Source organism: Sturnira hondurensis, unplaced genomic scaffold (assembly GCF_014824575.4).
Source record: "Sturnira hondurensis isolate 20B ecotype Veracruz unplaced genomic scaffold, ASM1482457v3 Scaffold0004136, whole genome shotgun sequence".
Classification (NCBI taxonomy): domain Eukaryota; kingdom Metazoa; phylum Chordata; class Mammalia; order Chiroptera; family Phyllostomidae; genus Sturnira; species Sturnira hondurensis.
The window spans coordinates 31,628,864-31,645,136 of NW_028076767.1; the positions used below are offsets into that span (position 1 = coordinate 31,628,864).

The 16,273-nt window shown below is 49.0% G+C and overlaps 1 protein-coding gene across 2 annotated transcripts in view; it reads left to right on the forward strand.

The window, feature by feature from the left end:
- The first annotated feature begins 572 nt into the window (after positions 1 to 572).
- The window catches only part of STK35 (serine/threonine kinase 35), a 42,207-nt gene continuing 26,506 nt past the window's right edge, over positions 573 to 16,273 (forward strand). Inside the window, exons 1-3 of one of the 2 annotated variants that reach the window (XM_037044300.1) lie at positions 573 to 999; positions 1,585 to 2,185; positions 14,846 to 15,595. In XM_037044300.1, the coding sequence (XP_036900195.1) occupies positions 736 to 999; positions 1,585 to 2,185; positions 14,846 to 15,558 (1,578 nt within the window). In that variant the 5' untranslated portion in view covers positions 573 to 735 and the 3' untranslated portion in view covers positions 15,559 to 15,595. Of the gene's footprint in view, positions 1,000 to 1,039; positions 1,317 to 1,584; positions 2,186 to 14,845; positions 15,596 to 16,273 lie in introns of those variants that run through there. The other variant, XM_037044301.1, reaches the window with a different exon arrangement.

Here is a 16,273-nt window from a genome sequence, read left to right on the forward strand (position 1 = left end):
AATCATATCTAACTTGTGTGCAAAACCCTGCCCTACTTTAAGTGCCTTAACTATGGAACCTCAGTGAATCCAACTCAAGTTTATTACCACGCTCAAGGTGACCTACAGGATTTAACTCCCGTGGCACCGAACCTCAACTAAGGTAAAAAACAAACAAACAAACAAAAAAACTGTTGTTCGCTGCTCTTTCCCCAGCAACGTAGCAGGGCGCCCAACACGTAGGAATTCAGTAAGTATCTGCAGATTCAGTTAACAAATACTGGGCATTTATTTATTAGGCATTGGGGTACAAAGGAATGAACTAAATATTTTTTTAAAAACCCATGCAACCCTGGGAGGTAAGGCTCAGTCTATCTATTTTGCAGAAGTGGAAAATGAGGCTTGGATCTGAGAAATATTTACCCAACGTCCAGGGGCTAATTGGAGGCAGGGTGTTAATCCGGGCGGTTCCCAGGAACGAGCTTGGAATCAATCAAACCGACAATCCGTTTAACCAATCAGTATTTATTGGGCACCAAGTGCGTGCAGTTCCCCTCACGCAGCACAGAGGAGGAGAGGAGAGGAGGCTGCGGAGCGTAGGCGGCAGTGGAGACCCGCGGTCGCAGCGGATCGAGGGAATTTGGCGCCTACTTTTTGTACTTTGGGTGTTCTCGCCTGTGATTGGGCGCGGTCTGCGGCTGCTCCGTCGACCTGGGCAGAACCCTGGCGATTCGGTCCTCGACCCGCCTCCGGGGAATGGGCCACCAGGAGCCCCCGCTGGCCCGAGTGCCCGCGGGAGGTGCCGTTTATATAAAGAGGTTATGTAAAGGGACCAGCTGGCGCGAACACGCGGAGAGCCGCGGGTGTCTGGACGCCGGGTTCGGCCCGGCGCGCGCAGCTGCTACGTCCTGTGAAGCGGCAAGTTCCGGCACACGCCGGGCGCGGGCCACGGCCGCTCGCGCTGCGCCATACCGAAGGCTGCCCAGTCCCGGCGCCCGGAAGTGGAGGGGCTCAGGCCAGGTAGGTACGGGTGCTGTCTGCGGCTTAAAAGTAAGCGCCGAAGCTACAGCTACCCCTCCCGCGTCGGGCCCTTGGGAAGGGCGGCTGGGCCGAGGGTTTGGCGCGCCCTGGAACGCCGAGGCTTTAAGCGAACTCTCCACACGCCACCCTCGGGGACTTGGGTCCTTCCGCTGTGCTTCGCTCGGACTTACTTCAACGGACGGTTTACACGCTGGAAAACGCTAGGCGGGACGCAGAGAGGGGGAATCCCTGCAGGACCCAGGCGGGAAAAAAGATTTCCACAGGCAGATTGCGTCTTAGGGAGATTTTCATAAATGGTGAAGATGGTAGTCCCTGTTTTTACAAGTCCTGTACGATAATTTAACTGGGAAGGTGTGTGGGGGGTGTTACTTTTCTTTCCGGTTCCCCTCAGAGCCACCGTCTGTGGTTTCGTCTTTCCCGCTTTCCCCTCCCCTCCCTGTGTTTCAGCAGCGGTAGCTTCGGTCTTAAAGGGGCCGCGGAGGCCGGAGGAGGTGGGGCGCTCTGGCCGGCGCTCCTGGCCTGCCCGCCTCGGCCTGGTCGTTTAACCGATTCTTTCACTCGCAGATCACAATTCAAGCTCCCGCTCCTCCGCGTCCCGGGGCTGGACGGAGGGATGAGGCAGGGGGGGCCCGGGCAGCGCCGTTGCTGCTCCCCCCACCGCCCGCAGCCATGGAAACGGGGAAGGAGGACGGCGCCCGCAGAGGTACACAAAGCCACGAGCGGAAAAGGCGAAGCCCAGTGCCGCGGGCGCCCGGCGCGAAGCTGAGGCCGGCGGCTGCGGCCCAGGCCATGGATCCGGTGGCGGCCGAGGCCCCCGGCGAGGCCTACCTGGCGCGGCGGCGGCCAGAGGACGGCGGCGAGTCCGCGCCGCCGCGCTACAGCCTGTTGGCGGAGATCGGGCGCGGCAGCTACGGCGTGGTTTACGAGGCAGTGGCCGGGCGAAGCGGGGCCCGGGTGGCGGTCAAGAAGATCCGCTGCGACGCCCCAGAAAACGTGGAGCTGGCCCTGGCGGAATTCTGGGCCCTGACTAGCCTCAAGCGGCGCCACCAGAACGTGGTGCAGTTTGAGGAGTGTGTCCTGCAGCGCAACGGGCTAGCCCAGCGCATGAGCCACGGCAACAAGAGCTCTCAGCTTTACCTGCGCCTGGTAGAGACTTCGCTCAAAGGTAGGACCCCCGCGGGCCATTCCACTCGCGCGTAGGGCCTTAACCACTGCTGTGGACTGCTCGACCCAAAGTGGTCGCGGGACCGCTAGGCCCTGGTCCTGTCACCTTGGGCCCAGACACACCCTCCTTTCCGAAGCCCAGGCATTGGGGCCCTGGTCTCAGTTTTGGACCTAGGATGAGTCCTTAGCAAACGTTACCTGGTATTTTCATACCAAGCGCTCGCTAAATTCTAACTATTGTCTTATTAATTGCTCAATATGTGTGAGCCATTATTAACGAACTAAAATTGGTCGAGGAGAGGAGGGGGTTGGGTTCTGGGTTGGTGGAAGCCCCCTCACTCTCTAGGGCCTCTTTCCTTTCCCTCCCAAAGCAAACAAAAAGAAAAAAACAACTTTACTGGACCTACCCGGTCTCCCTCCCTGTCTGGTTCCAAATATCCTCACAGCCCCCTCCCCCAACTCCACCCGCCAGACTCTTGCTTCCTAGTCTTTTCTCCTGAGACCACCAGCGCTTCATCCCGGGGCAGTCAAGCAAACTGTCGGTTTTCTGGCTGCCTCCTCTGGGGCCTGCCGAATAATAACCCCACAGGTGGGCCCGGAGCTGTCACATAACAATACCTAACATCTTTTCCCTCCACTTTACATTCTTTATCTCTTAATCCTCTGAGGCTGGCATGGAAGTGGTTTTATTTATGGGAAATAAAACCAGAGAGCCCAGGGGGGCTTTGCGGTCCTCGGCACTGCTAACCCTAGTTTCCCAGTTTTCATCGCAGTTACAGAGTGTGTTCGTCCTGAGTCTTCAGGTCTCACGTATCTTGTACCTGCTGAAGGAAGCCAAGGATTTGTTCAGAGAGGAGAGGGCCAGTGGCCTGGGAGGGTCTGAGTGGACTTTTTCAGGGGAGGGGCTGTTAATATGAGTCCCAGCTATGTCATAGATGTCTTCCAGAAGTGACTTCAGGTAATAATTTTAAAAGTCAGTTCTCCCCTCTGTAAATGGAGAAATTAAGGATTCAATGTGAACAAATATAATTCGATGAAAGTTAATCACCTTATAAAGGAAGTTGTGTTGTACTCCTGGTTTCCTTACACTTTTTATAGATCAAGTGATACGAACCCAAATTTGTCTTGATTCGAGGCCTAGGTCCTTTCCAGTGGGGTAATGGTGCCTTTCCTACCCCCGGATGAACTAGAGCTGACCTTTAAGAATGGTAGGATTTGGGGTGGAGTTGGAAAAGGCATTTTGTTTGGAGCTTTTGCCTGACTTGAAGAGCCGGCAAACAGCCTAAGAGAACCCCCTGTCCCATTTCAAGTCAGTGTTCCACAGTGAGTTGGGGAACATGATGAATATTATCTAGAGTCCTTTTTGCTTCTTATGCCCACCCCTACCCCATCTATCCTGAAAAGCTCACCCTCCCCGCAGTGTTTTGTTTTGAAAAGACTTTCTGGTAGATATTCTTTTTTAGCTCACCTGTATTTTACAAGCTCTTCACTTCTTTCTCAGACTGTCCTGCACTGACCTCGACTGTGGTTAATGAATGGTCTGGACCTCAGTGTACCTGACTGCCTCGGGATGTGAGAATTTGCTTTGCTCAGCAATCCCCTTCTGCTCTCAGTTCATTGATGCCAGCCTTGAAACTACAACCTGGGTGTGAAGTTTTTTCTCTCCCTTCGTATAAATACAATTGACCCTTGAACAACGCAGGGAATGGGGGCACTGACCTCACCCCCACAACACAGCCTAAAATCTGCGTGTAGCTTTTGACCCTCCCCAAACTTAACTACTAATAGCTTGCTGCTGACCAGAAGCCCTGCTGATAACATAGTCGCTTGACGTGTATTTTGTATGCGTATTATATATGGTGTGATTACAGTAAGGTCAGCTAGAGAAAAGAAAATGTTAAGAAAATCTACATTTCTCCCAGGGTAAGGAAGGAAAAGTACATTTACAGTATGTGTTGAAAAAAATCAGTGTGTGAGTGGGCCTGTGCAGTTCTAGCCCTTGTTCAACAGTCAATAATACTGTTAAAACTTTCCCCACCTGTGGGATTTGTTCCAACTCCACAGGAAACAGTGGGCTTTGGAGTTAGACTCAATTTTAGTCCTGGCTTGTCTAAACTGACTGCGTGAGCCTGGGACAAGCAGTTTCAAACCTGTGGGAGCATTGCTTTATCCCCAAGACAAGGGCACCTGTGTCGGCCTGCGAGTGCCAGTGAAGGCTCCAGATGAGGAGGAACTCACAGCCTCAGTACGTTCAGGCTCTATTCCGAGTCTTCTACCATCATCTCCTTTGAGATTCACAGTGCTCTTGTTCGAGTTTCCCAGACGGGTTCAACCATGGAACACATCCTATTTCCTGTGTTGTCAGGACACCAAGTTGACAGAAACATTGGTATTTTCTTCCTTCCTTTGTGCACTAAAACAGGCCTAGAGAACTAAAGGTTTTGCTTTAGGTCACATACTTGAATATGTCCTTTTCGGTAGTTTAGAGTCTTAAATATTTTACCCTCTGTTACGGGTCAGGCAATGTTCTGGGCTGGGGAGGTGGAGGTGATGGCTTTACTCTTTAGTGCTCCACTTATGAAACTAACATTGAAATGTACATGTCAAGTGTGACTTTAGAAAGTGGTAAATAGGCATGGGTGGGTTGCCATTAATATTAAAGTGGAAAACTATTTTTTTTGCTATGAATATTAAAGTAGAGAACAAAGACCCAAATTACTCCTTTTTCTGGGCTTCAGCTTCCAGAGTTTAGCGGTCTTAATCTGCCCCCAGGGTGCTGACTTTACAGCGTACTGATATGATTCGGAAACGTTAGAGCTGGAGGGAATCTTAGAGATAATCCGATTCAGCCCTGTTATTAAATAGATCCTTTGTAGCCACCTCCCCCCTCCCCCCATCTTGGGCAAATTAGGATAATCTTGAAACAGACCAAAAGTGTTAATCTGCCTTAAAGTCACAATTGAATCAGATCCACCTATAGGCATACCTTGGAGATACTGCAGGTTTGGTTCCAGACCACCACAATAAAGTCAGTCAAAATCTTTTTTGCTAGTGGAGGGCCTTCAGTTGGTTTAAAAAAAAAAAGTCTGTGAAGCGCGATAAAATGAGGTAGGCCTATACTTTTACTGAAGCCCAATAGCTCTCCTGTATTTTGTAAGCACTTCACTTTATTCTCAGACTGTCTTCTCGCCGTTGGTAATGAATGGTTTGGAAAAGTTTGAGGACCTGTAGAAGACTGAAATGCTAATCAAGGTCACAGGAGGAAAAAGCAAATTGGCTCATTAACAAGGGCTTTGTACTGAATTAACAGGAATCAGAAGTTGGCAGAGGAGATGGGCTTGAAAGAAGGCAGTCTAGGACCGAGTTGGATGGGTAGGGAAGACAGAAAAAGGTGGAATAATTTATTTCACAGTTGGGCCAAATAGGAAGTAGTGTTTTTCCCTCCATCATCGTCAGCTCTGTAGTGAATTCTCCAAGGCGTTTTCATAGACTTCACAGATTATTTGACATATAAATAATCCAATATCCAAGAGAAAGGGGAAACTTCTTAGTGCGGTTCTTGGTCTTCTGCGACTGCATTTAATAGACGTGACTGCATTTAATAGACGTCCGTCTCTGTCCTTTCTTTCTCTCTGAACACACACCAGACAGGTCCTACCCAGAGCATCATGCAGACCACAGGAGCTCCAGAGTCAGTAGCTCCGGAGTCAGGTCTTTGCTGTCTGATCTGGCCCTCTGTTTCCCAGGGAAGGAAGCGAAAGCCCATACAAGGCACCGGACTTGCCCCGAAGGAGTTAGGGGTAGCATTCAGACCAGCCCCCAGGCTCTTTAAAACCAGCAATCCTGTAAATTATTTGGTTGATGAGTTGGTGTCTATTGAACTTTAAATACTTTTTGCAAAAAGGAGTTAAGGCATCAGCAGTTCATTTTTACCTCTTTGTTTCCATTGCGAACGGACTCTGTCCTGACAGCACCTAAAACTAAAGTTCAAGATTACTGCCTCTTAGGAGACAGCTGGCGAGCCTGAGCTCATTGTCAAACTCAGAAATTCTGGTTCCCTCTCTAAATCCCACACTGATCCTAAGGAACAAACAGACAAACAGACGGAACCAGAACAAACTCTCAAGGCTCATGAAACCAGCCTGGAAAGCTGGGAACCTGGCTTACTGAACTTGGTAACCACTAGATCTGCTTTACCAGTTATTTGATGTTTGTTGTTCTCGGGTTACCTTTAGGTGGCTTGACATGGGTAGGAATCTGGGCCTTTGGGTGACAGTCTTGTCTGCACCAATGCCTAGTGATGACTGTGAACTAGGCACTGTATTATAAGAGGCCATGCAGAGGCTCATTTGGGCAGAAAAGATGTGCCCACATGACCACAGCCCAGGGTCACGAGTGATGGGTGTTCTAGAAAACAGTAGAAGTTTCCTCTGGGAGTGTAGAGGCAAGGGGAGACGGGGATGGAGGTACACTTGGTCAGCTGGGTGTGGAGTGGTGGGGGTCTGAGCAGTGGGTTGCTCGACAGCCTGCAGACTGCCCCCAGCCCCTTGAATGCCTCGGAAGACCTTAGTCTCGGCACCAGACCACCCCTGCACAGGCCTCTGGAAAGCAGCTCGAATGCTCTGCTGTCGCCTGGTGCCTCGGAGTTTAGCGATCTCCTAGAGAAAGGTAGAGGACTAGATGGCAATTGTTGGCTATGGTGACAGTGACATAGATAAAAGGTGGCATTAGGGGCCTTAGAAGTTAATGGGAAACGGTGCAGCACTGGTACCAACTTGGAGTCAGGAGGTTTTAGTCCCAGTGTCACCCTGCTAATAAGAGCTAAAACTTACTGATTGTGATGTGCCAGGGCTGTCCTGAAGGTTCTGTGCCTGTTAACTGACTCAGTCCCCAAAAGCTTTGGAAGGCAGGACTGTGATTAGCCCTGTTTCACAGGTGAAGCACTGAGGCTGGCGAAATGGCCCAGGGTGAAAGTGCTAGCCCAGCCGGGAACCAAGGCCCACATTCTAGATTGAGTCCAAGTTCCTTAACAGCTGTGCTGTACTCTTGGGCCGGGGGGCTTAGGTTCTGAATGGTTCTGTTTTTCTGGGTTGTTAAATGATTGTAATTATATTTTACACAGAAGCTGATGGCTACTATTTCTTTTTAATCATATATTAATCAGCATTTGTGGCACTGTTGATTTCTCTTGGTGCCTTCACTAAATGTCTCAGCTGCCAGGGACCTTTATCTCCTCCTTTCTGATTTTCTCTTGAATGCCTTGGGACAACCAGCAGACTTCTCTCCTGCTAACAACTGCCTTCTTTCTGTGCATTGGGGAGTTTAGATACCAACAGCCGTTACTTAATTGAGAGCTTTGGCTAATTGGCATTACCTTTGGGTAGGACTTTTGTAGCATAAACTTGCAAGAAGAGCTTAGCTTCTTCATAGACATCAGTTTATTTTCAGCTCATTTGGCCTTTAGGGTCCTTGGGGACACCAAAAGACTTTCAAATTTGGGTGCCTTTAATTTACATATACTGCAGTCCCTGTTCTGGAACTGTCTCTCCTCCTTTTTTAAGCCCCCCAGCTCACAACTCTCACCTTGGTTCATTCCACCCAGTTGAGTGCTGCATGTCAGGTACACTGTGGGAAGCCCAGAGGCATCCTTTCCATTCTGGGCACCCCGACTGCTGGAGGAGATGGACACATCACACCAGATGGTACTTCACTGTCCCCTGTGAGAGGTGCTCTGGGGGGAACAGCTGCAAGGAATGCGGACTAAGTTTAGGTCAGGGAAGGATGAGCTGTAAGAAGGTGAATCAGGACTGATCCTGGCTAGAAAGTCGAGGACTAAGGTACATGGGAAGGCCTGTTGAGTACGGAGAGAGAAATGAGCCAGGACTGCCATGGGCTACTCCCCACTCTGCCTGGCCGGTGGAAGTTGCATTTTGACAAGATCCCTGGAATGTTCAAGTATTAATTGCTAACCTTTCATAGTATTTTCATATTTATTCTCTCCTTTAACCCATTCCACTTTAAGTTGGTGCTTGTGTAACCTGCTCTTATGCATGAGAAAGTAAAGATCCATCCAAATCAAACAACTTGTACCACACTGGTGGAGGGTCAGGCTCTGGATTTACATCCAGATGCACTGTATAGTTTCCTTGTTCTTGACATGCTGCCTTCTGACCGTATTGGACAGCTGCCAGTGGTGTCAGACACATCGCCATCATTCGCACTCAGCAGGGGCCTGCTGTGGTGCTCAGGTGCTGTGCGAGATGCTTCCTGTCAGTCAGGCCTGACGACAGCCCGGGGAGGTGGGAGTCTCATCCCAGTGTATGGAAGATGAAGCAGATCCATAGGGTCTGGGGACATTTGCCCAGGGCCACCTAGCCGTGGAGGTGGAAGCGTGGGGATGGTGTTGACCCCAGGCCTGGCGGCTGCCTCCCTATCCTTTCTGCTAGGCCTGCAGATTTTGAACTGGCCAACTGGCTTCCGCAGAACACTGTATATTGCCCTGGCAGTGACCCCGAGGGGTCCATTTCTAGTGCACAATGACATTTGACTAATCTTAGGAAGTACATTGAACACACCCTGCTGTTGACACTGGGCCCAGCCTCTTGTGGTGACAGCCCAAGATCATTGAGGCCCGGCCCAGTGTCTGGTCTGTGTGCTCATCCCCCCCACCCCCAAGACAGGCTGAGATGGTCCTCGTCTTCAGCAGCTTCTGGGGACTGACCCTCAGCTGAGCCACTTTGAAATGTATCGATGTGTGTATGCTCTTAAAACCAACCCAAACCAGGGATGGCTGCAGTCGACCAATTCAGACTTCATTTTTCTAGTTTCCTTTCCAGTTCTTTTCCCTCAGCAGCATAATTTTATATTCTTTTTTTAAACTTCACATTAAATTTGCTTATGAAGTGTTTTTTAACCTAAATAAATTTTATGGAAGTAAAATATGGCCTTCTAAAGCATTCAACCAAGTAGTAATCGTAAAATGAACTTTAGCTCCTCCTGGACAGTTGTTTCCAGCTCTTTGCTTGTACCATGCCAAATGGAATACCTGCCCTTTCTGGTTGTTGCTGCTTGGTGTGCCTTTGCTGTTGGTGGTGGGAGTTTTTGTTTTTGTTTTCTTTCTGGTTCTCTTCGCTTAGAACAAGTTGCTTGAGGGGGATTTGTTGTTGTTGTCAAATGGAGTGAGCGTTTCTGAGATTGGTGAGCCATATCCCCTGAACTAGCATCCCCACATATTTAAATCAAAATCATAATTAGTGTTCTCCTGAAAAATGAATCTGATCGCTGTGTGGCTGGACCATCAGCACAGGGGGCTTGGGTGAGCATTAAATTCCTTGAGAGTATCCTGTACATAAGAGTGGACTTAAGGAGCTTAGGACAAAGTGGAAGTAAAACATCTCGGGCAGGGGGAGGGTTGAGTTCTGCTGCTGGCACTCAGAGGCAATATCCCAGTTAGGAATCCAGGCTGCGGAGACTCTGGGTCCTGCTCCTAACCGGCTGTGAGGCCTTAAGCAAGTTATTTAATCATCTGAGGCTCAATTTCCTCACCTGTGAAAGGGGATAGAATTATCATCTAATTAGACAGGGGTTGGGGTAAGAAAAGAGTACTGGCTGGAGTACCCTCTGGATTCTGCCTCTCTGTCACACAGGACATGTGATAAGTTACTAAGTTCTGTGGATTCCAACCCTCCAAGACCTCTTCCTCCCATCTCCTTCTCACCCCCTCCCTTGCCAGTCTGACTCTGGCTTTCTAACCCTCCTGATGAGTCTCTTGGCCACCAGTCCGTCTTCCATCCCCAACTCCTCGTGCCTCCAGGGGGCTCTTGTTTCATCAATTCTCAGACATGCTCTTTCACATAACGTCTCTGAAGTCAGAACTGAACTTAGTCAATGGCATACCGTGGTGTTGTCAGCAGCCTGTAGATCTTACTTAAATGGTTATGTCTTAAAATCGATGGCTTAGGTTCGATGAGCAGTATATCTTTCTAAAATAGATCAAGAACTTCAGTTACTTCCAGTTTCTTAGAGTTGAACTTCCAATCCTTGTGTCTGCCAGACACCATTTCTTATGACCTGACTTCAGCGTCCTCGTCCCCAGCCTCACATGTGCCTCTCCCCGACTGCCTGTGCCCTGTGATTACCCCAGATGGTTTGGGTCCTTTGCTGGAAGCTCACATCCCTCTGTACTCTGTGCTCACACGCTTCACCCTGGGAGACGCAGCTCAAGGACCATGCTTGCCGTGGCGCTCCGCCTGCTTTGCTCTCATCCTTGCCTCCTTTCTCTGTTCCTCAGGCAGGACAGCACGCTGTTGCTTGTTCTCAAAGCTGTGGCCAGTCTGCTTTAATGACCATAGACCTTTACAAGGCAGGGACCACCTCTTAAGTCATCGCATATCTGGTATCTGACAAGCACTGTGTTCTCAGGAAGTGTTTTGGTGGAATGCACTGGAGCATGGAAATCCCTTGGGAGTAGGTTTACAAAATCCTGGATGTTTCAAATCCCTTTCTCAGAGGTGCCTGCCTTTCTATATAGCGCATACTGACTTACTCTTATGCTGAGTGTGCTGGCCTCGAGTTTCTACATAGAGAGGCCACATTTTGGGGAGACTTCAACATTTATTATCCACATGAGTAATGAGATCTCATCATTGTGAGACACCTATTTGGTTCCCCGCCCCCAATTTCCTCTTTCTCCCCATGAAGTTTGGCATAGGGTATGTTTTATTTGCTTTTTATTTTCCTTTGGCATAGGATATGTTTTGAAGTCCAGAGTTCATTTCATGGTCTCCTGGCTATGGGACTTGGGGGAAAGGTGATAAAACCATCCTGAAGGTGGATCTGCCTCTCTTTAAGTGAAGTGCATTTCTTAGCCCCTGTGACCTGGGAAGAGAGCGCAGTCTGGTGGAAGAGATTTGGCTGTGGAGGCTCATGTCCTACGGTACCGTTCACTCATGGCAGTGGTCTTGGGCAAGTCGCTTAATCTTTCTAAACAGTGTCCAGTGAGAGGAGACAGCGCACGTAATGGGCCTTTAAAATCGTGCCCGGAACTCAGGAGCTCTCAAAGGTTAATCTGCCTCAACTCCTCACCCTCAACTCCTCCAAGTAACATCCTCACTGTTTTCTACCCCTCCGGGAAGCCAGATTTTTAACTCAGTAATCTTTTAGAACTGTCAGTATACCGAACAAGGTAATTTTAGACCCTAAGTAAAGTTTATTTTTTTTTTCTATCAGTTCAAAAAACTGTACATTTCTTTTGGGGATTCTGCATGAGTCTATTCCGGTTATAGATCCTGAAACTGGGGGAATCACCTCAGGCCAGCTCAGGGACCCACCGGGTCCGCTGAGATGGACTGGAGCCAAGGCTTCATGGGCCCCTGGGAGCCCCTGAGAGCCCCTACTTGGACTGATGAGCCCAAGTGACATTTAGGGTCTCTAGGAATTAGTATCATTTCAGAACCAGTGTTTGGTAATCCCTAAAAGTCCGGCCATTTTCCCTTCTCCAGTGCAGTTACCTTGGTAAAGTGTAAGACTAGTGCCTCCGCTGCTCAGAAGAAGGGAGGTCCCTGGGTGGCCCGGCAGGGTTAGTAGGCCGGCATTCAAGCTGAGCACTAAAGTACACATTCAGATTTGGGGAGGGGTGTTTTTTAGATAGGGATCACCCAAACAAACAAAATAAAAGAGAGCAGCCCGGCCTGGGGGCAACATGGGTTTTGTCTATGACAGCCTGAGAAATGGGACGTGTAATCATCCACCTTCACTTTCTGATCTGTTTCACCTTTTGCTTATTAATACATGGCCTGCAGCACTGGGGTTCTTAACTCAGTGCCATCCTAGGACTCGGCTGCGGTCCAGTAGGAACAGTGATATGAGTAACAGTCAGAATGTGATGCCCTCAAAGTATCTTGCACTTGGTAAAACGTATTTCATGCCTGTGACCTAACTCACAGAAATATGTGGGGCAGGTGTCATTCTCCTTTGGTAGATTACAAGACTGAGGCTCAGAGAGGGTCAAGGACTTGCCCAGAGTTCCAGCCACTATGCCTCAGTCTCCCAGTGTTCCCTTTGAACTAGGAAACCATTCAGTAAGCCCATGGGACTCCTTGCCTTCTTGTCTGTGCTCCTCCTGTTCTTCAGTTTGGCCTGCTTCTCAAGAGAAGTCAGTCGAGTACCAAATCCCCTTCCTCCATCTCCCTGCGAGTAAGTCAAAGGCCCAGGTAGGCAGTCTGCTTGAAGGAAAGGACTAGAATTCTGACGTGCTGCTCAGGTTTCTTAGTGGGCAGCTGAGGGTTCCCGTGAACACCTGCCGCAGCTTCTCGTGAAATACACCTGTGCAAAGAAATCCTTTTTATCTCCAGGACAAGTAGGCACACCCGCAGTTTTCCATTCTGTCTTGCTCACGGATGCGCTGTCTGGTTCTGAGAATGGCGTTTCCTCGCAATAAACAGCCCCCTCCTGTAGTGTCCCCCGAGCTTAGCTCACTTCCCCAGAGCCAGCTCTTCAGTCCCGAGGTCCATCTGCCCCACCCACTCACTGACATGGGGCGCTTTTTTACCCGGTTTCTTTCCCTGTATTCTCATAACCTGGACTTACATTGTCGTCTGTTTTGCAGACTTGTTTTCATTTTACTTCAGTTGCCATAGTTCCCAACTTTGTACATAAAGTAGTCATCATTCCCCACCCTCTCTTTCCCCGCTGTTGCAGCGAAAAAGTTGCACTGTTTGCTGATGTACCCTTTGCAGACGGGATCTGATGGCTTTTTAATCGTTTCCTTTCTGGCTCTACCACCAGCAGACATTTCTTGGTCTCCTGTTTATGAGTCTTTGTTCTGGAGTCTAGATTGATTCCGGATTCACATCACCACTTCATTTTGTAGTGTTTTAGACAAAGAACCTCAGCCCGCCGGAGCTGATGACCTAGAAAGAAGAACATTATGAGATGGGGAATGACTGATTAAAAAAAAAATCTGCCCTAAACTGGTTCTACCTGTATTGCTTTGATTGTGAGTAATACAGATGAACAAATTATATAATGACAGGGGAAATGAGGCCTGTTGGGTCATGGTCAGAAACCTAAGGGTTTTGTCTCGTCCATGTTACTGCCTTAACCTCGAACTCTCAGACCACCACTGGGTTTGGTAGACTCTGTGCCTTGGTAATTTCAGGGCCATGCAGGTTGGAAGTGGGGGGCATCTGGATCACCAGTTTTCTTTATAATAAAGTAGAGAAAATGACAGGTAAAAAAAAGAACCCTCCAGGAGTGGGTGTATGAGGATGCTCAGCCCTCAATTTTGGTAGGATGGAGACACCATAATGGCAATCAGAGGACTTGTCTCTGGGCCCTGGCGTAGTCACGAATGATCCATGTGACCACCTAGGGTGGGCCCAGCCATCAACTAGGCAAGACCTCTGTCTCCCTGGGTGGAGCCTTTGGGGGCAGTGGTAGTCACCAAATAACTTCACATAGGCATGCAGTATGCCATGAATTGCTCTCTGAAGAATGTAGATGCCAGTCCCCTGCTTTCCTGGAGCTTCTGTGGTTCAAAGGGAAAGACTTAGAAAGATAGAGCTAGAGTTTCAAGGCAACACAGTTTGATTCCACCTATACATTTATCTCCCTTGGACCCCACTGTTCCCACCAGACTTGTATTTACACGTCCCGTCTGTTTGTTCCTTTGTTCCGTTAATCCATCCCATCTCAGCCTAGAGTTCCCTTCTTTCTTCTCCCTGCCAACGTGTACTGCCTGTCCTTTATTGGTAACCTAAGTCCTTTCCCTTCTGATTTCTTTAGATCTGGCAACTCCTACCCACCTTTCACTGTTCATAAAATGACCTCGATGTAGATACACAGCTTCCATAGTTGCTATTGTAGATACCAGTTATCTCCTCTAAATTAAGCTTCATAGAGATGGGCGTGTTGTGCCCTCACTGTGCTAGGCATACAGTGGGCTAACAGAAAACACCGATGAATTGGAATGTGCCTCTGGAATAAACAAATTTGTAGTGTTGTTCTAGATGCATTGACCAGAATCATCATGCAGGTCAGGAAAGAAAGAGAGGAGGGAAGGTCATTTGTTCAGCATGGAGCAAGAGACATTCGACAGGCTTCTTGGGTGCTTTGCCTTGTCTCAGCCGCAGCCCTGAGAGATACGGGAGGTGTGGTTCTGCCTATTTGGAGACAGTGTACAGAGTGCAGTGGTTCCACGGTCAAACTTAAGTTTGCGTGAGCCTCAGGTTCTTCATTGTGTAAGTCGGGGATGTTTCCTCCCGTCTCCTTAGGTGGTGAATATTAAGTTGAATGTCATGTGCCAGTGCAGGCGCCCTGTAGGTGGTTACACATGGCCATTTACAGGTAAAGAAGAAGTTGAAACTTGTAAAGGCAAACTAAGTTGCCTCCTGGCTGTCCACCTAGTCAGCAGTAAACCAGAGTTGGAACCCAGGCACCCTAAGCCATCGTGCTGTGTCTTGTTATCTTCCGACTTCCCTGTGCGAGTAGAGATGGGCTGGCCTGTGTAGAGTTGGCTTGTGCTAATGGTGCCGATCCTCTTGGATTGGACCAGTTGTCACCACTGTCACTCTTAACTTGAATGTACTGCATTCCTGTAGCCTAAAGGTGGTGTGAATGTGCCCCGCTCACTCAAGCTCTTTCCGGTCTTCCTTTGATTTAGGAGAAAGGATCCTGGGTTATGCCGAGGAGCCCTGTTATCTCTGGTTTGTCATGGAGTTCTGTGAAGGTGGAGACCTGAATCAGTACGTCCTGTCCCGGAGGCCCGACCAAGCCACCAACAAAAGCTTCATGCTACAGCTCACGAGCGCCATTGCCTTCCTGCACAAAAACCACATCGTGCACAGGGACCTAAAGCCAGACAACATCCTTATCACGGAAAGGTCTGGCACCCCCATCCTCAAGGTGGCAGACTTTGGACTAAGCAAGGTCTGTGCTGGGCTGGCCCCCCGAGGCAAAGAGGGCAATCAAGACAACAAAAATGTGAATGTGAATAAGTACTGGCTGTCCTCAGCCTGCGGCTCAGACTTCTACATGGCCCCTGAAGTCTGGGAGGGACACTACACAGCCAAGGCTGACATCTTTGCCCTGGGCATTATCATCTGGGCAATGATAGAAAGAATCACTTTCATTGACTCTGAGACCAAGAAGGAGCTCCTGGGGACCTATATCAAACAGGGCACTGAGATCGTCCCTGTTGGCGAGGCGCTGCTAGAAAACCCAAAGATGGAGTTGCACATCCCCCAGAAACGCAGGACTTCCATGTCTGAGGGGATCAAGCAGCTCTTGAAAGATATGTTAGCTGCTAACCCACAGGACCGGCCTGATGCCTTTGAACTTGAAACCAGAATGGACCGGGTCACATGTGCTGCTTAAAATTCAGGGCAAAGCATCTTGGGTGTTTTTGAACTAGGTGAGTGTACTCTTTTTGTTGTGCATGCAGTCTTCCTGGACTGGATTTCTCCCCCTGGGCCCTGGGGTGGGCCCCACGGAGTTGGGAAATGCAGGATTAAAGAGAACCAAGTTATCAAAGAGTCCCCACATCCTAAGCTGGAGATGCGCGGGATTATTTGAGGAAGGGTTGGAATGTCTAGAGAAGTTTGCTGAGTGCAGTTGCATTTGGGCTGAGTAGTCTGGAAACGCATTTTCTCATCAATTAATTAATGCTTGCTGTAGCAAGTGTGCGGAAAAGGCACGGGCAGTTGTTTCAGAGGATAAACACTGTCCCTGATGGTATCCCCCGCACTCGCACATCCAGTTCTACGTAGTCAGATCATGCCGTAGTCAGGCGCAGTTTTGTTTCCAGCCCTAACATGAGCATTTCCTCGTGTCATACTTTGAAAGTATGGCTTTCAGTAATCGGCATTCGAGTATATGAATCACAATGTAGCCATTTTCCTACTTTAGATATCGGATTGTTTCGCCATTTTTAGACACTATAAACAGTGTGTGAGTGAATATTCTTATTTGAAAGTCTTTGCTTGTTTAAATTAGTGCCCAGGTTTGTTGCAGGCTTTCACTTGTCAGGTATTGTGCTTGGCTCTGGGGTAACAATGGTAAGCAATATCAGAAACTTGCCCCATCCTCGCAA